This window comes from Artemia sp. Qi Xiang Cuo, chromosome 7, assembly GCF_049724085.1.
Source record: "Artemia sp. Qi Xiang Cuo chromosome 7, ASM4972408v1, whole genome shotgun sequence".
NCBI classification, from domain to species: Eukaryota; Metazoa; Arthropoda; class Branchiopoda; order Anostraca; family Artemiidae; genus Artemia; species Artemia sp. Qi Xiang Cuo.
In genome coordinates this window covers 2,555,670-2,581,300 of record NC_142800.1, presented here as the reverse complement: position 1 = coordinate 2,581,300, position 25,631 = coordinate 2,555,670, and the positions used below count along the sequence as shown (strand labels likewise).

The window sequence follows — 25,631 nt, the reverse complement described above, 5'->3', positions numbered from 1 at the left end:
GCCGTCTCTCAAGTGATCTTTAAAATGAGACTCTTTGAGCATTTAAAATAGGCGTTAATTCAAGTATGACTGAGAGCTTAGGATAACGTCAAAACAAAAACTTATAGACTACATTGTGCCGAAAAAAAAACAAATATTTAAATAAATAAGAGTTAAAATGTATGTTCAAAAATGGTTTAAAACTCAAAAAGGATAACCGAGCACACGAGTTTAGTCAAAAACCTTATTTGAAAACGTTTGTTGACACTTTTGTCGGCAAACGTTCTGCAGCAAAGACGAAAGCTGAAAAAGAAATTTATAAACTCATTTTGAATTCAGCTTTCGGCAAAATGTGTGAGAGTGTTCGTAATAGGAATCGTTGTGACGTTGTGACCGATCCAGAACAATGTGCTCGAATTATTGCCGATCCAAATTATACGTCTGTCACAATCCTTGGCCCAGAAATGGTACTTTTAAATAGGAAAAAAAAGACGCATCGTCCTGACGAAAAATATTATTGCAGGCAGTACTCTCCGGGAACTGTCAAAAAATCCCCACTTACTATTCTTCTATAATTTGGCTAGGGTACAGTGGCCGGACAAGGGGCAAGTAGAGGTCTGCTACGGTGACACGGATTCTCTACTGCTCAAAGTAAAAACATCAAATCTAATTGACGATTTGGCGCACGGTGAAAGTATCAGTTCATGGATGGACTAAACCATTTGGAATTTTGGTCCTTACCCTGAGCTAGTAAAACGTCGGGCTCCCAATTAACTTTTATTTTTAAAATCCGAACCGGGTCGCGACTTGATTTCCCGTGGTATGTTTGTAGGTCCGAAGGTGTACTTTATACAGACATACGACGAGGACATCAAGAAACGTTGCAAAGGAGTACCCACGCGCTATGTTGACAAGAATTTCAATATGGACATTTATAGGAATTGTATTACTGAAAATACAATTCCACGAGCCAAATTGTTGGCAATTCGTTCGTTGAAGTACAAGAACTATACTGTAAATGTAGAGAAAATAGCCATGAGTACCATTTCCGACAAGGTCTATGTTTGTCAAGATGGTGTGACCACCCTCCCCCTTGGACACTATTTAACTTCAGACCGGACCGAATGTATTGCCCACCGTGAAACTCTCGGTTTAAATAAAGTCCTGTAACTAATTTCCTAAAAGCCTTTGGGGGGGGGGGGGGGCCTCGCGGCCTTTGGGGGGGGGGGGGGGGCCTCGCGGCCCGGGGGGGGGGCCTCGCGGCCCGGGGGGGGGGGCCGGCCGCCGCCAGCGCGGGGAGGCGCACCGTCACCAAAGTTATCTTTTTTTTTGGACTTAGAGCAGATTTTTTTTCAAGTGCCATCTCTAATTTAATGTTTTTTTTTCTCTGTAAAAAAAAAAAAAAAAAAAAAAAATGTTTTTTCTGTCTGTGTGGATGTAATTGTTGTTGTTTTTTTTTTTTTTTTTAAATAAATTTAAAAAAAAAAATTTTTTTTTTCAAGTGATATCTCTCTAATTTAATGTTTTTTTTTTCTCTATAAACAAAGTGTTTTTTTATCTGTGTGTACCTATGTATATGTTGTTGTCGTTGTATTTTTTTATTATGAATAAATTTAAAAAAAAAAGTTTATTTTTTAATTTTATTTTTACTTTTTTACCTGCATATAATAAAAGAAAAAAAAATATTATTATTTGTCTTTTGTATTATGGAAGAACAGAGTAGTAGGGAAAAAAAAAAATTATTTAGTCATTAGACAATTGGGGTCTTCAGTTAGTTGTCCAGGTGAACTGTTGAAAGGAACATGTATCAATTTAAAACACCGTTCAGATCGTTTCTGTGTGGGCCCTCAATGTCGGGCAAAACAACACTCTTAACTAAAATAATTAAAAATTGTGATAAAATGTTTGCAGAAAAGCCGAAAAAAATCTACTATTGCTCTAGTATTTGGCAGGAGTCGTACAATAAAATAAAAGCAATTGCTGGTGCCATGGGATCGATGATGCAGATACAGTTCATACAGGGACTTGACGTTTTCAACATTATTGAACCAAACTCTTGGCTGATCATTGACGATATGGCTGACTCTATTGAACAATGGTCTCAGCAAATGTTGCAATTGTTCACGGTTCGTTCTCATCATGAACAGATTTCCGTTACTCTGGTTCTACACAATCTCTTTCATCAGAGCAAATGTATGCGAACACTTGCTTTGAACTGTACCTACTATATCATCTACAGAGTTGTTCGTGATTCTAGCTCGCTAATAACCCTCAATAAACAAATCTATCCAGGAGCCCCTAAATTACTGCTCTCAGCATACAATCAGGCAAATAATAAAACTCACGGTTATATTCTGCTGGATCTTAATCAAAATACAACCAATGATTTGCGTGTAGTCACAGATATTTTCGACAATGAAATTACAGTATATCTCCCGGTGAACACTAAAAAGACCTATTAGTCTCTATCATGACACTCAAAAAACTACATGAAAATAGACATTTGTTGTCAGTTCTAAGCACTTCAAAACATCAGCTTAGAAAAGCAATACTCAAACACGGTATTGACAACATTTTCATTATTCTAATATCTGAACTTTGTTTAAATTTGACAGAGGGTAATGTTCAACTATCAGAAGTAGTTAAGCAACAGGCAAAGCAACATCGTCCCATTGTACGTACATTGGCCTCTAAAAAGAAAGGAAAGAATTTTAAAAGGAAACGACTTCTTCAGGCGGGCGGTAGCTTTTTCACACTTTTACTGCCAATAATTGCAGGACTTGTAGACAGTTTTCTCTAGTGAGAATGGCAAAACCCTATAAATTGACTCCAATAGAACTTGCTCTCTCACCCGTCGAACACTTTGAGGACAGTCTGAGTAAATTCCTCGACAATGAAACTATTGAAATTGATAAAAAACTGATTTTACTTCAAGATGCACTTCGTCGAGTGGACAAACACTATCGATCAAAGCCCACTGCTGCTGCTGACCCTAAAAGAGAATCATCTCCTCAAGAGTCTGCTGCTGCTGGAACACAATTAAAGAAGGAGGAATTGGATTCAATTTTCTTTAAAATGGTAAATATATGGCCCAACTAATATCTTGAAAAAATTACGCGACTCCTAATCTATCTCTTGGAAAGTGATAAAATTCAAGTTGAGAGCAATGGGGAAAGGATTATAATTCAGGGAAATAGCTATAATCTACTTGATTTAATGTATGACATGGTTACAAATCGTAAAGGACTATTATCATTTGACACTCGTCTATACAAATTTCTAAATACATTAAACTTCCCCAAAAGTCTTATTGGCAATAGACAAATTCTAAAAAAATTAAATGAACATGCATCATCATCATCAACATTAAAAGATGAACTTGAAGAAGATTTTAAATCCATTTTGGAAAATACTAGCACACCACTGATAGCTAGACAAAAGCGAAGACGTATCATGTCAATGTCTCCACCACCAGCAGCAGTCAGTATACAAAAGGGTAGCGGACATTACACAACATGTTTACATTCGAAATGGCTGAAGTTCTGAAAGATGTTTATGAAAATATTGGCGAGGCGGGGAGTTTAAGTTCCCCCACAACTCTTTCCAAAGTATCGGGTGTTCGCACTAAAAGTGTACAAGACTATCTACAAAATGAACCAAGTTACACTCTGCATAGAAATCATAGACTTCGGGCCAATCAATATCGAAAAACTAAAGCCTTTTACCCATTGCATATAATGCAAGCAGATCTCCTGACTATGGATGAGCTTCAAAGACGTCACAATACACCGTACAAGTAAATTCTACTTGCACTCAGTATTTTTAGTCGCTTTGCATATGCAATTCCATTGCGATCAAAGAGAGGTGTTGAAGTTACTCAGGCCATTGAAAGTATTCTCAAAAAGGATTCATATAAGAAAATTCAAACGGATCGCGGTAGTGAATTTGTTAATCCTCATGTTGCAAAAGTACTAGAGAAATATAGTACACTACTCTATCATAGTCATAGTCCTATAAAGGCTGCATTGGCCGAACGATTGATAATAACTATTCGACTTTTAATTTCAAGATATTGTACATTGAAAAATACACCGGCTTTTATTCATGATCTAGATAAAATCATGTTGATTTATAATCAACGACCTCATCGATCATTGTCCAACTATACACCAACGGAAGTTCATCATTCTGATCATGACACAATTGACACCTTTATTAAACAATATTCCAATGAATCAATGGCCAAGAAGAAGAAGAAAAACAAATTCAATGCTGGTGATACGGTTTGAATTAATAGAACAATTAATGTTTTTGAAAAAGGAGACTTACTTGTGGTCCACTGAACTTTTTAAAGTGGTAAAAATCCTAGACACTAAACCCATAACTTATCGCCTGCGTGATACCAAAGATGAAGAGATTCTCGTCGGCTTTTATGACTATGAATTGCAAAAAGTTAAAAATGCTAGTGAAATCTATCAAATTGAAAAGATATTAAAGACAAGTACTCGCGGGGGTAAGAAACAGTTACTTGTTCGCTGGCTAGGATACAACTCTGATTTTGATTCTTGGATTGGTGTTGAAGATATTGACAATGCCCAATAATTTCTATGTAACTTTCATGTCTAACGTTTCCGATCCTCTCTACAATGACTTGAATAAGACAAGTGATTTTTGGACAAAACTCTCACCCGCCATCAAATTTGACGGTGCATATGAAGTGGCCCTTGTCGACTGTATCCTCAAAAATACCTATGACATCCTGAGAAAGGATCGCGTGTATGATGTAAAATTTATACCATTCGATTGGACTTTGAATGGTTTGGGGTATGCCGACTATGAATGGGTTGAAGCACTTATATCTATTGACTATCCTAATGTCTGATTGAAATATATAGAATATGCTAATATTAGGGATTTGTTTCGTACAATGAATATAATAATCTTATATTGTAGTATTATTACATTCCATTTTAATTATTAATTGGAACATGATAGGATTAACAGTACCGCAACCTGTTGACACTGAAACAATTATTCTCAATGACAAGCTGAGAGATGTTCTTGGCTTTAAACAGAATATGATCCATGGGACAAATGCTGGTGCTGTTTACGGGATGGATCAAGTTATTTTTGCTGATTATCCACCTGGTTTTGCCTCGGACTCTTGAATATTTCTCTACGCATCCTTTGTGGAAACGTCGAGAGTCGGTAATTAAAATGTGCCCCTCCTACGTGTTCTTGAATGAAAAACAACTCATGAACTTGTTCATCACTATAATATAAAGAATCTTCAGTATGTTCCTGTAAACAATTCATATTTGGAACTCTGTCAGTTAACACTAATAATTGAATTGGGCGATCATCTATAAATAACAAAAGGCCGAGCAGAGATTACTTGTCATTTTCGACCCATTGTCAACGACGGTAAAATAACCTAAAAAAATGAACAACATAAGAATTCCATTTGTCTGTCCCGATATCGATTGTTATCTCGGTGCTTTGAGTCCACGTCAAATAGGCAATGGATTTGACTACTACAAGGGGCTTACTACAATGTCTGGCTATGGTCTTGGTAGCTTGTTTGCTAAGCTATTTCGTTCTGCACTACCCCTTGCCGGAAAATATCTTTTACCTGCTGCATCAAATTTTGCAGCCTCCACACTACAGGACTGTGGGTCGGGCAAGAATTTCAAGGAGAGTGTTAAAGAAAATATTATATCTTCAGCAAGAGCCGTTGGTGAGCAACTAAAATCTCGACAAAATGGGGAGTGATTGAAAAGGATGGGTTCGCGTCATTCACTCATAAGTCTCCACCCAGTCAGGAATCAAAGGACATCAACAAGGACTTTGAGAAATAAAACAACAAAGACCAATAAGCAGCAGCAGAAGAAGAAGAAGAAGAAGATTGTTAGATCAAAGAAGGATTTCTTCTCTTAAGATGACTTATCTCCCTCACAAGGAATCATATCCATCAATCAGTTCCTCATTGAATCTATTAAATGCTGAAAATGTTGATGTCAGTGTCAAGTATGGCTACTATGAACAATTTCATCCCCAACAACCCCTCTCGGAGAATATACACTTTCAGATATTTTCCAATGAAGATTATTTCATCGATTTATCATCAAAATTTTTTGATTTAAATGTTGTGGCGAAGAAAAAGTCGGATAATATAACTCCAAATGCCGGTGATGGTCTCTCCTATGAAAACTGTATCCTGCATAACCTATTCAAACAAATTAATGTATTTATTAATGGTACATTTGTGAGCACTAGCAATAATTTATCAAACTCGACAAGCTACATACAATTTATGATGATGATACCAAAGTTGCAGATGAAGTTAAGAAAGCAATCAGCTGGCTCTTAAGATTAATAGAGTTCTTTTATTGATGGCGAGTTTTACACAGCCGTGACCCGTGATTCTTATCTGGTCGGGAAGGTTAATCGTAAAAGCTTCAATATATCATACTTGCTACCCCCCCACTGTTAATATTGACATACAGCTACAGATGGCTCAATCGAATTTCATTCTGAGAAAAACACTTCCTGCAGCACCCGATGCAAATGTCATTATCCCATCGGCAATTCTCCACGTTCTAAAACAACAAGTTATGAGCTCGGTTGCATTGGCAGTGGAAAAGCTTAGAGCCAATGGTAACAACACTAAACTTCTTGTCCCCCATACAATCACCAATCAACGTCACATTGCCACTGGCTCTCGTCGCTCTAGCGATTCATCATTTATCAATGGAGAAATCCCTTCAAAATTGGCTTTTGCCCTTGTGAAGAGTGGCAGCGCCGTTGGATCCTGGACTGAATCCCCCCATGATTTTAATTTTTTCGGTCTATCTAGTCTTGTGTGTAAAGTGAATGGTATTCCACTGTACACTCTACCATTGGATAAAAAATCCTATAGAACTCTGTACGAGTTGACTATGCAATCCCTAGATCATGACTCTCAACTATTTGAAAATGGAATAACTGAATCAATGTTTTCAAAAAATCAGGGGGTTATTCTTTTGGACTTGTCAGGCACACAGGATATGAGCATAGTACGTACCGGGACTGTACGTTTAGAGTGTACATTTGCCGATGCTCTGACTGAGAGTATCACGCTAATATCACTGAGTCAATTTGAAACCTATTGGGAAATCACACCCGACGGCAGTGTTCTACTAGACCTTGCACCATGAACACAAATCAAATAATCAATGTATTTAGTATGGACCCATACATGTCCCAATACAAGTCCTATTGCATACACTCTGAATTCATTTAAAAAAGTACTAGTGTTAACACGATTAGCCTACGGGTTAAGCTTAGTAAATCGTATAATAAGACCGGCAATGGGAACTTAATCTTTCACTTGGCGACTAATCTAGAATTTTTGATACTATTGGACTCTAGTATAAATTCTATGCGCAATTAAACATAGACTTCATTGAAAGAAGTGGGCCAACTATCAATCAAAATCAACGAAGAGTACAGTATTTAGTAACTAAGACATGTTGTTTTCATGAACTACTCTTTTTTATGTTCAGATGCCTTGGCTATACCTACAAACAGTTTCTCGACAGCTACGTTGACTTACCTCGATTTAACGAATTTCTAGTGTATAAAATAATTACAAGTGTATTTAATATTGATTTTAGTGCCATAATAATAAAATGTTCTAAAGATTTATTTTAAATTTTTTATTAATAAAAAAAAAAAATATATACATTATAAAATGATTTTTTCTACTCTTTAGATTTAATCCCATACTAGGTATTTGTAAACAACAACTAGTGCTGGTAGATTATTTGAATTCACAGTGTACTGATTATGATGTACTGCAATGTCAGGGTCACATTTTCTACAGTAGAGTGTGACTTCACTCTTGTCATACCTCTTTGTATAGTCAATGATACTATTCGCATTCATTCTATAGAATTCACATGTTTCAATTTGCGTATTTGAAGCAATTTCACAAACAGTGTCCTCAAGTGTCGAATCACATTCTGTCACTGCCAAATAAAAATCTGTGGGCTTATAATCAAAACACCCATTGTCTTCACAACAATGACGTAGAAACCATATTCTCTTGTTGTTCCAACAGTTGAATCGTTGACCTGGTTCCTCCTCCCATAACAATCTAACACCACGACGATACCAATCTCGTAGCAATAAACTAAAATCCCGGTTATGATTCTTTCCAATCATACCGGGATATGTACTCTCCCACTGCTTGCATTTATCATAATGACAATTGGAGCATAGGTGACCTCTAGGATGAGAGTCACACACCTCTTCAAGACAGGAATTACAACCTTTAATTTTTACAGCATATCCTCTGTGCAATTTACACGGGTTGCATAATCTACAATTTTCATCATACTCCTCAATCATCGTGCAATTCTCACATGATGACCAACTACCCAGTGAGTACATACATAGTGGACATGTATGGAACATTTTGTCATGTGTTGACGCTCTCACTGCCACAATGAAACTGAGCTAGCAACATCAAAAAATTGCCCGAGAGAGAGAGAGAGGAGTAAATCATCCTTGAGCACCATCTTTCTTATGAAAAAAAAAAAGTCCTAAATTTCTAAAAACTAATGTTTAAAAGAATATCCACAAAATCATTTTGCTGCGTCGCGATCAATATATTAATAAATTGTGTAAATGCATTTGGACTACGATGTCGAAGATTCATACAATAGTCTAATGATTGAGAATCAGTTTTCATTATATCGACAAGCATTCCCCGAGAAAATATCTTCCTTTGAATAGACAACTCTAGAAAATCATCATCTAGAATCAAATGTTTTTACATAAGAATTAGATTCCTCATGATTCGATCTTTCTCTAAACTATCAATTTTTTAGAGCCCTAACTCTCTCACAACCAACTTCAGAATAATCATAATCTATTTTTTTACTAAAAATATAAGCTAGTCTACTATAGAAAAAAAAAAAGAAAAAATACCATTGATTTAGAAACAGTTTTATTGAACATAATTACAATAATAATAATATTCACTGATGCATTTTGTTCTCATCAATATATTTCGATAGAACATCTAATGCTGACCGAAGTTTATTTATATGGAGAATATTTACTTTTCCAGCAAAACACAGCTGTTCCTCCTGCTTAAATTTGCTTAATGATATCACATATCTCGCATACATAGTGTCCCATTCAAGACATAGTCTACAGCCAGCAGTTATTTCCACAGCTACATTAGGTACTCGTATATCATTGCTGCTGCTGCTGTCGGTTCCATCATTAATCTCCAATAGTGTAAATGCACCACTCATTTTTTTTTTTTTCTCCACTAATATCATTTCAAATAAAAAATATTCTCTTTGAATCCAATTCTATTAATAATATGAATTGTAGTGAAAACTATTCCTTATATTCAAATCCTAATCACCAATCAAGTTATACACGTTCCTCTTGGCAAAGAGCGTGATGACCCGCAACTACTAGAAAAACCTGTTTGGTACGGGGGCCTTGTAGAAATGGTAGGTACTACTCTACTGATATGTATATATAGTTTGCCATCAATGTTTCAAACAGTTCGTGGTAACGAACTGTAAGTAAGGAGCGACCCGGCTCAATGGTAACCGAAACTCTAGAAAACGGGTTTTTGATACCAATAGATATATCAAAAGAATCAGATTTTAATTCTGATTTCAGATCTATAACTTTCATCAAGTTTAGTGCTACCCATCAAAAGTTACGGGCCTGAGAAAAATTTGGCTGATTTTCAAAAAAAGGGGGAAAGACCCCCTAAAAGTTATAGAACCTTAATGAAAATCACACCATCATATTCAGCGTATCAGAGAACCCTACTGTAGAGGTTTCAAGCTCCTATCTACAAAATTGTGGAATTTTCCATTTTTTGCCATAATAAAGATCACGGATGCGTGTTTATTTGTTTTTTTTGTTTTTTTTTTTTTTTTTTCCCCAGGGGTGATCGTATCGACCCAGTGGTCCTAGAATATCGTGGAAGGGCTCATTGGAATGGAAATTAAAAGTTCTAGTGCCCTTTTTAAGTGACCAAAAAAAATGGAGGGCAACTAGGCCCCCTCCCACGCTTATTTTTTTCCCAAAGTCACCCGATCAAAATTTTGAGATAACCATTTTGTTCAGCATGATCGAAAATATGATGAATATGTCTTTTAGGTTGACTTAATCCCCCGAAGGGCCCCGAGGGAGGGCTAAAAGTTATGAACTTTACCCAAGGTTAACATATAGTATGGGTTATTGGGAAGTATACAGAAGTTTCAGGAGGTTTTTTTCTGGTCGTGGGTGGGAGGGGTGGGTCGGTGGTTATGTTGGAGGATCTGTTCATGAAGGAAGTTTTCATGGGGGAAGGGAAATTGCCATGAAGGGGGCGCCGGACTTGCCAGCATTATTTATTGGTTATTGGGAAGTATACAACCATTTTCAGGAAGGATTTTTTTCTGGAGGGGGGGCTAGAGGAGGCGCTTACTCGGGAGACGAGGTCCGGGGCGGAGGTTTCTGGGGGGTAAGGGACATGTCGATGAAGGGGGCGCCGGATTTCCAAGCATTATTTAAAAAAAGATCAGAAGTTAAATAAAAAAAAACAAGTTTTTTCAACTGAAATGTAAGAAGGAATATTAGACCTTAAAACGAACAGAAATTATAACGTATGTGAGGGGGTTCTCCCCCAAGTCAATACCTCGCTCTTTACGCTACAGTTTTTTTTTAGTGCTTTCAAAAGAACTATCTATTCTAATTAAACGGCCTTTGTGATTCAGGGGTTTGTGAATTAAATTTTTTTAACTTTTAACGTAAAGAGCGTGGTATTGACTAAGGGGAGAACCCCCTCATATACGTAATAACATATACTTAATAAAAAAAACAATTGATAAACATTGAAAAAACAAGTGATACGGCTCAATAGTAATCGAAACTTTTAAAAACGGAATTTTGATGTCAATAAATGTATCAAAAGAATGGGTTTATAATGCTGATTCTAAATATGTAAATTTTATTAAGTTTAGTATTACTCATCAAAGGCTACGAGCCTGAGAAAATTTACCTGATTTTTTAAAGAGGGGGAAAAAACCCCTAAAAGGGAAAGAATTTTAATGAAAATCACACTGTCAAATTCAGCGTATCAGAAAACCTTATAATATAGGTTTCAAGCTCATATCTGCAAAAATCTGCCACTTTGTATTTTTTGCCAGAAGAAAAATAGACGAATATAGAAGTTAGTTACGTAAGTTAATTTGTAAAGACATCCATTTAGCAAAAGAAAAGTAAAATTTTTATGCAAATAAAAGCTGCATTAACTAGAAAACAATCAGAAATTAAATAAAAAAAACAAGTTTTTTAAACTGAAAGTAAGGAGCGACATTAAAACTTAAAACGAACAGAAATTATTCCGTATATGAAAGGGGCTGTCCCCTCCTCACCGCCTCGCTCTTTACGCTAAAGTTTGACTCTGTCTCATAACTTTATTTTTTAAAACAATAAAAAACTTAAGCGTAAAGAGCGAGGCGTTGAGGAGGGGACAGTCCCTTTCATATACGGAATAATATCTGTTCGTGTTAAGTTTTAATGTCGCTCCTTACTTTCAGTTTAAAAAACTTGTTTTTTTTTTATTTAATTTAATTAAAATCAAGTTGGTATCAACCCATGGCTAAATGGAGAAAAAGTCAAGACAGTTAAAAGTCTAAATGAGAGGCACAGCTGGCATTAGCCTTTTTCAGGAATGCATGAAAATGATGGCATTTTTCCTTGTTGATAGATAGTCTATCACAGCGGCGGATCCAGGGGGGGGCCCTGGGCCCCCCCCACAAGATTTTCTGGTGCCCTCTCATCCATCGTGCAAACGACCCTTTTTTGTGAATGGTTCAACTAAGGCCGACGCTAAAAAAAAAAAAAACGGATACGCCGTCATTTTTTACTTTCTTTTTATCACATTATATAAAGTTAAAATCCGACACTGCACGAATCATGATTATTGGGTTTATTTTTGGGACGTGCTAAACGAGAAAAACATTTTGTGAATGCTTACGAGAAACGCATGTCTTTGGGGAGTTGCGTGGGTGGTTAGATCCAACCGGCGGGAGGCTAGGCGCGAGCGACCCTGCCACTGCCTTCGGAGTATTTTTGCTCCGTGTGTTAGACCAGTTAGACGGAAACGCATTTAAAATGGATCGGAAAAAAAATCAGGGCATGAATATAGAACAGAGAAGAAACAAAGAATGATGGCGGAAAGCCGTAAAGGATTGAGGGACATCTCTGATTATTTTGCCAAGAAAGATCAGATTAAAGGTAAGCTTTTAAAGATAGAACAATAAGGAAGGAGTGTCGTTTAAAGTGGGTATCAAAAAATATAAATTATAGCTTTATCCCATTGTCGGATAGCTTTACTGATAAGGCTCATTCGTCAAGCTTAATAGCGTATCAGCTGCTTTTGTTGTTATATATTTCATACGGTCCCTCTTGTACAGTGTTCTTAGTATGCAATTTGTCCGAAGCGTTTGACCTGATTTTTACCAGCCCACTCGTCTCGCCTGACTGTTATGATATTGGCTTAAAGCAGTATTTTTACCGACACACTGTGTCAGCTCTGAAATTATCTTTCAAATTCTTGCAGTTAAAGCTCTCTCTTTAGCCTTGTAAACTTCGGTGATAATTGTTTCGGGTTTCAGCTCTTGAAAAATATTTGTTAGCATATGTCGGGGATCGGTTCTTGGGGTTACAAATTAAATTAGTGATGTTTAGGGTGGTATTTTATTTTAAAGTCCGGGTTTCCTAGAAATAGTTTTGGGGTATGAAAGTTCAAGATTGTTGGGGGAGTTTAAAGTTAATGTTGCTGATTCAGTTTATTTTCAAATTTAGTTCCAATTCTGCCTTCACCATGTTGAGAGTTAAATCTACTAAAGCAAGCCATTATACAAAGTGTATATATGTTTACAATAAATGTCTTGTGCAAACTTTAAAAGAGAAACTTTTTTTGTTAGATGTTGAGACGACGGCAACTTCTGATGCCCACTCTGAGTCGACGGTCGGAATGCACAAAAACGCATTCAGCCAGGAGAATGAACTGTCACCAACAACTCCGTCCACTTCACAGACGGCCTTCATAACAAACTTCGGCGAAACGACACACACTGATCAGCTGACTGAAGGATCAAGAAGCAGTACTCAAACCTTGGTGGTACATAGCCCAACACTGATTTCACAGTCCCCGCACCCGCAGCAGAATCAAAGCGCTATTTTTTCGCCTGAAACTGACTTCACGCCGTCGAATGACTTTAGTATTGCAGTAGCGCTGAAAGAGCGAAATCAGTTGTCTTCTGGCGAAATTATGTTTTTTATGAACGAAAGGTGGAAGCCGAAGAACCAATCTGATCTTCCAGTCTCGACACAAAAGAGAAAAGGTGGCGAAGTCAAGCGTCGCTTGAATACCGAACATCTTGCCCAGTATCCTTGGCTCACAGTGAGTCGTCATCAAGACCACGAAGGCCTTTGGTGCAGTGTTTGTGTTTTGATGAGGACCAACGAAAGCGGAGGAGGATGGTCGGCTTTATCTGGAGGCGGCGGAGGGCAAAAAATGGGAAAGTTGGTCTTGAAACCGCTAAAAGACTATTCGAAACTTACCGGGAAAGATGGTGCGCTGACAAACCATGCTGAAGCACAGTTTCACAAACACTGCCAGGAAAAAGCTACCGCGCTGCTAACAACGTTTCAGCGCGGTAGTCAAGATCAAGATATCAGGAATGCTCTGGACTGTGAAAGGGTCAAGCAAATACAGCAGAACCGTGCACTCTTGAGAAGCGTTGTTGAAACTGTCAAGCTTTGCGGGGCACAGAATATCCCCCTTCGTGGCCACCGTGATGATGGCAAACTTGATATCCAAGACTCTGATGTCATTACAGCAGTAAACGACGGGAATTTCCGCCACCTACTTCGGTATCGGATTCAGAGTGGAGACTCGCAACTTAAAAATTTACTTGAAAATGCACCGAGCAACGCCAAATATACGAGTAAACAGATCCAGAATGAACTGATTGGAACAATTGGGGACATGATAAAAACCGAAGTAGTGAGAAAAGCAAACAAAGCAACGGCTTGGTGTCTTCTTGCGGACGAGTCAACAGACAGGCAGACCAGGGAGCTGATGGTCATTGTTTGTCGTTATGTGTGTAAAACCGAGCAGGGATACGTGATTCGAGAAGATCCTTTTGCAGTTGTCGATGCCTTTCAAACCCTGTCAAGACTCGCTGGAGATGAGGAAAGTGACGACGGTAGAAGCATCGAAGAGAAGCTAGACGGCAAGAGCCTCGGGAAGCTGCTGTTGAGTGAGGTCAGGAAGTCAAATCTGGATTTGTCAAAGTGCGTTGGTCAAGGATACGACAAAGCTGCTAGCATGGCAAGCTTGACAAATGGTGCTGCTGCTGAAGTTAAACGCCAGTGTGAACTGGCAGATTACTTCCACTGTGTGAGCCATGCCACAAATCTCTCATGTTCAAAGATAGTTTCAGTTCCCATTCTGCGCAATGCCCAAGACGTTGTTCGAGACACAATTTCTCACTTCAGCTCAAGTGCCAAGAGAACAAGACTTCTAAAAAGCATCTTATCGTGGACAAAGCTAAAACAGAGACACTCGTCAGTCTTTGTACCACGAGATTTGTAGAGAGACACGAAGCAATCAGCAGGTTTTGGGACTCCCTTCCGTCGATCGTTTCTGCTCTGCAGGAGATGGAAGGATGGCACGATTGAGAGGCAAGTAGCAGAGCTTATGCATTACGATCCTGCATTGAAAAATCAGATACACTCGTAGGACTGGTTTGCCTGAATTCGTTTTCGTCGATCATGAAACCTTTGGCCGAGTCACTACAACAGAAGGATGGTGACCTCGTGAGAGCCTTGTCCCTCATTAGCAGCGTGAAGGCAATGCTGTAAGATATGCGATCACATGCCGAAACCAAATTCAGACTGCTTTACGAAGATCTTCTGAAAATGGCCGAAAAGATTGATGCTACCATCAAGGTAACGCAGCCACGCATAGCTTCACGTTCTACATACCGGGCAGGGGTACCCAAGATGGATCCAGAAAGTCATTATAGGATGGCGGCATTTATTCCAGCCCTGGACGCCATGCTGCTTGATTTTACGGAGCGGTTCAGCTTCCATTTTACGAATGCTGCAAAACTTTCAGCTTTGATCCCGGCTGTGGTTAATGGCAAACGCTGGGAGGACGTTCAGCCAGGGTACGAAAAGTACAAGGAGCTGCTCGTGGGTACGGAGATAGACGTTAAAACCGAGTTCGAGATTTGGAACAAGTATTGGTCTAAGGAAACCGTGCAAAAACCGAAAACAGCTATTTCAGCGCTGAACAGTTGTCAGGAAAATGTATTTCCCAACATCTTTGCATTGTTGACAATTCTCGCGACGCTTCCTGTGTCAACCTGTGAAGCAGAACGAATGTTTTCAAAGGTTGACAGGACATGTTCATCAATACGAAGCACGATGACTGAAGAGAGATTGGAGGCTCTACTACTCATGCAGACTTACAGAGACGAACTGCCGAAAACAGACGATGCTATCGATATGTTCGCTCTCAGAAAAGCTCGCCGATTGAGTTTAGTTGTGTAGTGTGGTACTGTGTTTATTTTCTTGTGCTACGTTTTACCTTTATGAGCATATTTGGCAGTGTTTTCATATAAATAAAGAGCTATCAAATTAGTCCTGTATAATCAGTTTTTGGCGCCCTGTGTCCGGCGCGGCCCCCCCCAAGATTTTCCTCTAGATCCGCCGGTGGTCTATCATCCATCCATCCATCTTGGGACAGAACTAAGGTAGATAGTCACAGAACATTAAGGATGATCAAGATTACTGGGTTGATTCTTGACAAACAATGTTGACTGGACTTATATGCAAAAGAGGGGGAGCTGAATTATCTTGGATTCACAGGTGAACAAGTGACCTAAACCTAATAGGCTCACCAGCTTAGAGTCTCAGGCAGAATACCGTGTTTTAGAATTGACACATGACCAAAAAGTCCCTTGTACTCACAGGCGAACGGGGAGGCCTATAGTTTTCTAGGTGTTTTGGTAAACGGCATGGGCAAACGGCGGGAGTAGCTACGACTCTCAAATTGGACAAATACTTGTGTGTTAGCTTTTGGAGAGGCACACCTGCCTAGAGTCTCATGCAGGGTGACCAAATTTTAGAATTGACACATGTCCGGTAAGTCACCTGGAATTCAGGGCAAATAAGCGTCCAGTCAAAGCCTAACAGGGCTTTCCCGCCTGCCTAGAGTGTCGGGCCAGGTTTAGCTCCCCATTCATAAGCTCAGATAGTTGTACTAACAAAAAATTAATTAAATATGGGGGGGACCGAAAAGTCACTTGAACTCGCAAGCCAAAAAGCGTCCATAGCCTAATAGGGGGCCCCACCTGCCTAGAATATGAGGCGAGTGACCCACTTAAAAATTTAATATATAGAGAAGGCCCCACAAAAACAATTTCAATCGGGCCCCGCACCTAGTCGATCTGGGCTGTTCACAAATTTATTAGTAAGTTAATTATTAGCCCAAAAGTAAAAAAAAATTCTTTACAGGTTAAACAATTAATTAACAAAAGTAACAATTTTTGTTTTATTGTTAAAAATGAATTACATTTTATTATATCATACCCTTCTTACTATGGTACCTATGTTTGTCAGATATTTTATACACGCTCTCTACCGGTCCTTGTTGCTTAGTTACTATTTGTTTTGTAAAATGTTTCCGCATATTGTTTTCTATATTCTGACAAATTTTTAGTCAGCCAATTAGACATTTAAGGGCTGGGCACACGCAGCTGATTTTGGGAACTGATTTCCAAATCAGCGCCGATTTTAAAAGAAATAGGCGTCAGTTTGAGCTTGAAAAATTTTCTAGTTTTCGGCGCCGATATACAAAATCAGCGCCAATTTTCATCATGATCATCACAAAAAAATAGGGATACAAATAAATAGTCAGTCAGAGTTGTCTGTGATGAAAGAACCCGCTACTGAGCGGAAAAATAAACTGAGAACTAAGCTGAGAGCAGTGAGGCAAATATTAATAAACTCCAGTTGACTATTTGTGTTTATGATTCTTTGTTTTGAAAATCTCGCGCAATAAATTTTTCTTTCAGTAAATTTAACTGGCTGCTATCGTTTGTCCACTGATGCTGAAATCGGTTCCCGAAATCAGCTACGTGTGCCCAGCCACTTACTGCCTGTTTACATGGCAGCGCTGACAATCAGTACGAATTCTCTCTTGATGATGAGAAGATGTTATCACCAGTGAGTTGAGTAGATTTTTTTGATGGAGTTTAAGTAATAGGGAAGGAGCTTATTAGTGCAATTTCTGGATTTATGAGCCTGTGCATATTTGTGGTATGTATTTCTGCATAATAAGAGATATGTTGTTTGCCCATCCTCACTTTTCCAAATTGATGGGCCTTGGGAAATAGGCAGGGGCGAATCTACAAAGTAAACATACCAATCGATGCCTTTTTTTCTGCTCTTTCCAAATATAATAATCATTTTGTCGGAAATGAATTTTACCCCCACCCTTATATATACAAATTCAGGGTATATATTTGCACATTAGGAGGGTGGGGGTATATTTTATTTCTGATGTAAATGGGAGGTAAGTTTAAACTTTACACCCACCCCCCTGAAGTGCAAGTACATACCCTGAGTTGTTATATATAGGGGTGGGGTAAAATTCATTTCTGACTATAATGATTATCATATTTGAAAAGAGCATAAAAAAAGGCATCAGGTGGTCTATTCACTTTCGTTTTAAGTCAATAATATGATTTGGTAAAAATTTACCGGGTTGGGTTGTTTTGCAGGTAAAGCTCATTCCCGATGCAAACGAATTTCAGCCTAAATTCAGTTTCAAGCAGAAATTCTGCAGTCAATATCTACCAAATCATATTATTGAGTTTCAAATAAAGTGAATACACCATTCGATGCCCATTTTTTCTGCTTTTTATAAATATAGTACTCTTTTCTCTCACAAATGAATTTCCGCCCCCCCCCCCTATATCGAATAAACTTACCCTGCACCTAACGGGACATATATAGGGGGGGGGGCGCTATACAATCTTTAATAGGAAAACTTATTATATCTGTAATAAGCATAAAAAAGGCATCAAATGGTGTATTCACTTTAGCCTTAACTCAATAATATGATTTGGTCGATATTGACCAATTCTGCTCTAAAGGTATCTATGTCTATTTCTTAGCTATTTCATTAGCCTAGTGGGTTAATAGGAAAAATTAAGAAATCCTCAGTGCATTACACACACTTTTGATGGGTTACAGGAAATGGATAAATTTTTCATCTATTTTCTTTGCAAATTGATTAATTTTTCATCTCTCCTTTGCAAATTTTTCGTCTTATGATAGGTCTACTATATCTCAGTTTTGACTCAAATTGGTCATTGATGGCAAGAAATGCAGAAAAATGGAATTTCCTTAAGGCTGTTCAACTTTTTTGATTGGTAGTTTATCTTTTTTGTTAGCCTAGGCTACTTAAAATGTCACTAAAGTAACATTTTAAGTAAGTAAAATTTCTGAAAGAGGAGGGGATGGAATACCTATAATGAATTTTTACAACTTTATTTTTCAATGGGGTTGGGTGTACTCAGGATAGATTTTAGCCTTGGCAGTATTGGGGGGGGGGTATATGAAAGTGCAGATCCCAAACTAGGTATCTCCAGGGGCGTCCTAAGGATCGTTTTATTGGGGGGGGGGATCTTTGTAAATTTTACCGAATCGCTACCTGATTTATGGCGAATTTCTGCAGAAATCAAGAATTTTGAATTTGCAAAATTTCGGCCGAAATTTTCGCCCGTGGTGAAAATTTTACCGAATGCCAAAAAAGTTGGGGGTGGTGCGCCCCTCCCCCCGTGGGACGCCCCTGGGTATCTCTAGGGTTACTGAATAACAAAATAATAACTGATCATGAATGAGGCCTTTTAAACTGGTATTTTTGTTTGTTTGTTTTGGAGTATATTTTTGTCTTGTTGTTCATGTTGTGTGTGGTTTCCGTTTTGTTTGTTACCTGTTCTGTTTTACCATCTAACTAGTTTTTCATTAAGTAGATGCATTTAAATGGACACACGATATCCACTCTCCTTGAAAAGCAAATCTATCAAAGAGAAGTGAAGTTTCGTTAATGAAATAAAAAAAATACGATGAAAATATAATAGTTTTGCACATTGGGGGGGGGGGGGGTTAAAGCATAGCATATAATAAATACGTAACCAAACCCAACCTAGGTACCTTTTATTCCCCCTAAACCCCCAAAAACTAAAGTTTAAATATATTTCCGGAGTGAGAAACACTGTTTATACAGCGTCTAAGCATCGACTGGAGAGCACATGTAACAAACCAGTCAGTTTGATCTATGTCGTGCCAGCCCCTGGTAACAGATGTCATCCGCCGAAGATGGCGTTACTTGGGACATGTTATCCCAATGACGGAGGATAGACTTTCTAAAACTGTACTGGAATTGCAGCCACAGGGATCCCGTAGAAGAGGACGGCCGAAAAATACACTTCGTCGCACCTACCAGCGGGACCTCAAACACATCAATACGACGGCATGGGCGCCCATAAGCTGAATTCCAGGGGGGGGGGCAAACCTCGTTTCAGTGGTATTCCTAATGCTATATAATACAAATCTCAGAACAAAAATATAAAAATAAGGCAATCTCATTCAGCCAGGGGGGAGGCGGGAGCCCCCCCTGCCCCCCCATATGGGCGCCCAAGTACGACGGTCCAGCCCCCGTGGGAAGGTATATGGGCCGCAGCCCAAATGAGGGCTGATTGGTGGCTCTTCCAGGATGCCCTGGGTTCCTCTGGTGGCACAGGAGGAACTAAGGTAAGGGTGAGCATTACCTGGTAAAATGCCTATCTGTTATCGCAATATAATTTTCTTGTACTTACCAGTTTCTACACAAGTATCAAATTTACTTTTTGAGACCACCAGTGAATGCCAGCGAGGCGGGCGACCCTTCCCTCTTGGAAACAAGAAGATTTTTAAAAAAATATAAAAACGGAAAGGAGAGATACTCCCAATACAATCTTGATAAAAACAAAACGGTACCGTACTCCTATGTAAAACGTACTCTTTTATATGCCAGTCACGAAAAACCCGTTTTTTTACGGGTTAGCGCGCGCCATGCGGCGAAAGTGTTTCAAGCGTGCCACGAAGTGTCCTACGTTTGACGTAGGACACTTATTAAATGGTTTACACTAGGTAACGCGCGCCATGCGGCGAAAGTGTTTCAAGCGTGCCACGAAGTGTCCTACGTTTGACGTAATGAGGTTCAGCATGGTGGACGTATCCATGTGTAGTGGAAAAATTGCCGCCACAAGATGCATATCATATGATGGAAAGTGGATGACACCTCGATTTCTCTCTCTGTTGTGAGCCTTGTTGAGTATGGAGAGACATGTGCTAGCTGTTGAACAGGAGATTATTTTTACGGCGAAGAGATTATTTTGATTATGTTTTGAATATAATTTCGAATTCTCTGTTTCTGTGACGCCTGATACAGTTGTTTTCTGTTATTGTGTTTCAGAGGAACACTAATGCTGTCGTGTTTTTAAAAAAATATAAAAACGGAAAGGAGAGATACTCCCAATACAATCTTGATAAAAACAAAACGGTACCGTACTCCTATGTAAAACGTACTCTTTTATATGCCAGTCACGAAAAACCCGTTTTTTTACGGGTTAACCGCTATAGTATTTTTACGGGTAAACACTTAAGAACTGGGGTTTATTCTGAAAGGATTTTGATAATTTTAAACTAATTGACTGTCTAAGATGTACAGTAGATAGTATTTCGGGCCAAACTTGTTGTTTTGCTGCACCAAATGGCTTGTTTTGTTTTACTGCTTGATGAAAGCACTTTTTGGGGTACAGTCTCTTTTGTTACTTGAAAAGGTTGCTAAAACTCAATGTTTTCATTTGACTGAGCTTACAACCAGTTTTCCAGGATTACTGGTTCTGCAGAGACACTCTTAGTAAGAAAAAAACTCCCTGAACTATCTACATTAGGATTAATGTTAAATTTGTCAGTTATTTTTGCCAAAGGATTTGGGACAAACTCAAATACTTGGTGTATTAGGCCAAAATTTTTCAATCTCGGAATTCATTTGGAAGATGATTCACATTTAAACGAAGTTTCTCTCCAAAACCCTTCCCGTGAGGTCACCTGTTAAAAAAATGGTGTACACTAGGTAGCGCGCGCCATGCGGCGAAAGTGTTTCAAGCGTGCCACGAAGTGTCCTACGTTTGACGTAGGACACTTATTAAATGGTGTACACTAGGTAACGCGCGCCATGCGGCGAAAGTGTTTCAAGCGTGCCACGAAGTGTCCTACGTTTGACGTAATGAGGTTCAGCATGGTGGACGTATCCATGTGTAGTGGAAAAATTGCCGCCACAAGATGCATATCATATGATGGAAAGTGGATGACACCTCGATTTCTCTCTCTGTTGTGAGCCTTGTTGAGTATGGAGAGACATGTGCTAGCTGTTGAACAGGAGATTATTTTTACGGCGAAGAGATTATTTTGATTATGTTTTGAATATAATTTCGAATTCTCTGTTTCTGTGACGCCTGATACAGTTGTTTTCTGTTATTGTGTTTCAGAGGAACACTAATGCTGTCGTGTTCAGTTTTTTTTTGTCGTGATGAGCTGTTGATCGGTCGGTAACGGTACAGATGGAAATTTAAAACCTTTTCCCGGTGTGGGGATCGTCTAACACAGAAGAAGAGTTCATCTGAGGTTCACCGAATCTTTAATAATTTTTCAAAAAAAATATGAATATTTTTTTTTTCTAGCCGACTAAACAATAGGAAAGGAAAGCACAACGAAACTGTCTTAGCTCAGAACTTAACTTTCTTGGAGATCATGTAGGCCTAACGTCAGATGTGCTTGGGACATGAAATTATCCTTTAGACGCCTGAATTTGCGAATTCGGTATCTCTTCTGAATTTTCAGGGAACAAATTCTAGGAAAGTCAATATGAAAATTCAATATTCCGAGTGTCTTTTTCCTGTTCGATGAAATCTTTTTAAAATTTGTCTGCATATAAAGCTTATACTGAGAAATAGGCTTAGCCAACTGCGATTCAAGTTGTAGATTTGGGAAGGAAGGGGGTGGTCCAGAATCCTGTCATTTACACATCTACCAGTAGAGACAGTCACGTGTTAACGAAACTGAATAAAAAGTAAAAGCTAGTGTCCTAGTTATACTTCTGGGGTTTCCAGACACAATCCGACCTCTGCGGAGAAGGAGGCTCCCTAAGTGTTTACCATTCGGTCATCTGCCAGAAGGGATTGTCAGATCTCGAGAGACTAGGGGGGAAGTAAGAGCTTGTGTCTCGGTTTGTCTTTAAGTGGACTGTAGTTCTAGCCAACCTCTATGAGGGATGGAAATAAAGGGGCTCCTTAAATTTCTGTTGTCAGAACTTCCAGGAGAAGAGATTGTCAGACCTCAACCAAATCTGGTCGAAAGCAAGAGTAAATGTTCCAGTTGCAGTTACTGGAAGTCCACACCTAGCCCGTGGACGAGTGAAGGGAGGCTCATAAATTCTTTTCATCAGAACATCCAGTAAAAGGAATATCAGATCTCTTTGAAACTTTATTGGGAGTAATTTTTTAAAAATTATTGGTCAAAAGTAAAAAAAGAAAATAATTACTTGTATATAGTTACGTGATACCTCATTTGAAAAATCCTGACATAAACATATAAAATAACAATGTTTTACTCAAGAATTCTTGAGCTAAATTTGAAATTTGCCATGATTCCTTTTCGAGGCACTTATATAGAAGTCTACACCTAGCCTGTGGACGGATGGAGGGAGGTTCCAAAATTCTTTTCATCAGAAGATCTAGTAATTGAAAATCTCATTGAAACTGTGTTGGAAGTAATTGCCAGTGCCCTAGTTGGCTCTTTTGAATGTTCAGACATAATCCATTCTGGATTATGTGTGGGAGTGCGCTCCTAAATTCAGGTCATGTGACACAGAACATAGCTATGTCTCTGCCAAACTTTGCAGGAAGCAAGAGTTAGTGTCCTTGTTGAATGTTATAGGAACCCAGAGCTGATGCAACTAGTGTTGAGCGATATTTCGATTTTTCGATATATCGATATATCGATATTTTCACTTTCGATATTCGATATATCGATATCGATATTTCGGAATCGTTTTTGGCTCCGATACACTCTTGTTTTTGCCAAAGTTAAATAACGAAAATCGTAGTTAAAGAGTATTTTGCATCATTTTTTTTCATAAAAACTTCGAATAATACAACATTGAACAATTAAAAAACCAACTTTTATTATATGAAAGAATATCACGAAAACCCAGACATGAAACTACTTGGGCTTAAGAAAAAAACGCGGCTATATTTGGCTATTCAAAAATAACAACATGTCAATGTTTTTCTCAGAGAGTCGGTTTCGCCGCTCGGTGATCAACTGACCGACCTTGGAAAAAACTCTCTCAGAAGGGACACTGGTGGCGGACACAGACATAAATTTCATGGCAACCTCGTACAGATATTTCTGAGAGCCCATGTTGCGAGAATTCCACTACTTGAGTGGATCCGTTTTTTCTTGGAACTACAGATTCCCTGTTAAAAAGCTGCAGAGCCATGATAGACTCGGCTGCTGTCGAACCACGTCCTGAGTTGACTACCAGAACTTCGTCATGTGAGCCCCACAAACTGTCATGAGCCTGTCGATGCTGTCTCGCGGGGTTTATGACGGTACTTGTACCTGCTGCTAAGGATTCAGCAGACAGCAAGGTCAAATCCATCTCTCTTGCTATTTTGCCCTCAACCGAGACAAGATCGTCAGGGGAAATATACATTTTCTTGAAACGCGGATCAAGGTATGTGGCAATCGTCACGGGTGTGACCTGACGAGGCTTATAAACCTAGCTTGCATTTTCTCCTTCAAAGCCTTGCGGAGGTCCTCGGCGACATTTGAAAATCCACCACAATCTACCTGAACAAGGTGGCGTCTCAAAATCTTGGATAAAGGCAGGACTTTTGAGATGGAGGGATAGCTTTCAGAAGAGAGCTCGATTGTGACCTCGTCAAAAGGTGTAAGTACCGCGATCACGTTTGATATAACATACCACTCACTTTCAGTGAGTAGGAAATCTACTTTACCGAGAAGCACAAGCAAACTTGGTACTGACTCTTTCAAAACTTGTAGACTACGCAACACAGTGAGAAGCGAATTCCGTCTAGTGGTCACATCAGGTATCAGTTTTTTGGTGCAAACATTGTCAATAGAGATCTGAATCTGGCGCAGCTTGTCGGCAGCTACAACACTACGTCTGAAAAAGCAGACTATGTTCCTAGTTTTTTGGACAAGAGGTGACAAGTCAGCAGTATCATCAATAGCACCCCTCACAATCAAATTCACAGTAAATGCGAAGCACAAAACATGTCTCCAGCCTTTACCTACAGCAGATGCAGCATCCTTTACAGCCCGTACCACATTTGCTCCATTATCGGTAACTACAGCTACAACCTTTTCCTTAATCCCCCCCTCAGTGGCAATTTTCAGAAGATGAGCTGTGATAGCATCAGCAGTATGCCTTTCTTCAATTTTCGCAGTAGTAAGCACGTTGCTGCAGAGGCAGCCTTTCTCATCAATGTAATGTACAGTGACAGCTATGAAACCCTCAGTCGCCCGGGAGGTCCATATATCTGTGGTAAGGGAAACCTGTCCTACTTTTTTTTAGCGCCTCCTGCAGTTTCAATTTCTCTACAACATAGATTTCAGGGAGAAGATCTCTTGTCACTTTAGCTCGGGATGGCAAAGTATAATTGGGGTCAAGGCCCTGCACCAGATCAATAAACCCAGGATTTGAAACAACAGAGAGGGGTTGCATATCTTTTGCAATGAAAATCACAACCAGTTTGTTCATTTTTACAGTTTTCGGGTGCTTTGCACTGTACTTGGTCTGTAACAACGAGTCAATTCTCGGCTGCTTTGCACTTGGTGCTCCTGAGTCAGTCTGGTCACTTCTATCACGGGTAACTTGGGTAGGGTCACTAGCTTGACTCAAAGGTCTGGTTGAGTTTTGGCTATGTGATGGGACAATTTGACTTGAATCATGTTAATCATCAGATGGATACGAATCAGAATCAGGGTTAACACTGGCACCCCCGGCCGATGTACTTCCTTTTATGCTTTGGTATTGTTTTTTGTGGTTTGTCTTGAGATGAGCATTAAGGTTGGTGGTATTTCCAGAGGTAGCAACACGTTTTTTGCATATTTTGCATAGTGCAGACTTAGCCGATACTTTTGTAAAATAGTCCCACAAAGGACTTGGCATTTTTTAAAAACGGGTAGAGACTTGAACCCACAATATATTAAACATTCAGAGGTAAATAGAATCCAATGGAACTGATTCTTTTATATAAAGAGGTAGTACCAACCTGTAAATAATGGACAAAAATTGGGAATTCGATTTGGCATATAGGGTTGGATTTTGCTATGTACGCTAGATCAATAAGCAAAAGAAAATTGATGAAAAATTACAGTATATTATCAGCTAAATTTCTAAATATCAATTATTTGGCAAAATATCATAT

General features: G+C 38.9%; 3 protein-coding genes across 4 annotated transcripts in view; 2 read left to right on the top strand and 1 right to left on the bottom strand.

Moving 5' to 3' along the window:
* Positions 1–2,054: 2,054 nt before the first annotated feature.
* Positions 2,055–22,604, top strand: LOC148949859 (uncharacterized). Its single transcript, XM_089091445.1, has 3 exons — positions 2,055–2,105; positions 13,196–14,452; positions 22,491–22,604. The coding sequence occupies exons 1-3, from the start codon at positions 2,055–2,057 to the stop codon at positions 22,602–22,604; spliced, it is 1,422 nt and encodes a 473-aa protein (XP_088947571.1).
* The window catches only part of LOC148949857 (uncharacterized), a 239,064-nt gene continuing 230,712 nt past the window's right edge, over positions 17,280–25,631 (top strand). For both annotated transcript variants that reach the window (XM_089091331.1, XM_089091332.1), the window contains exon 1: positions 17,280–17,379. The gene's annotated coding sequence lies outside the window, so the exon portion shown is untranslated. The remainder of the gene's footprint in view (positions 17,380–25,631) is intronic.
* LOC148949858 (E3 SUMO-protein ligase ZBED1-like) overlaps positions 23,926–25,631 on the bottom strand; it is a 38,107-nt gene continuing 36,401 nt past the window's right edge. Inside the window, exon 3 of the mRNA XM_089091443.1 lies at positions 23,926–24,740. Within this exon, the coding sequence (XP_088947569.1) occupies positions 23,926–24,740 (815 nt within the window). The remainder of the gene's footprint in view (positions 24,741–25,631) is intronic.

Coding starts and splice junctions, on each gene's coding strand:
- LOC148949859 (XM_089091445.1), top strand. CDS start 2,055: ATGGCTGACTCTATTGAACAATGGTCTCAGCAAATGTTGCAATTGTTC. Junction 2,106..13,195: donor AAATGTTGCAATTGTTCACG/GTTCGTTCTCAT, acceptor CTGATTTCACAG/TCCCCGCACCCGCAGCAGAA. Junction 14,453..22,490: donor TGGCAGATTACTTCCACTGT/GTGAGCCATGCC, acceptor CAGAACTTCCAG/GAGAAGAGATTGTCAGACCT.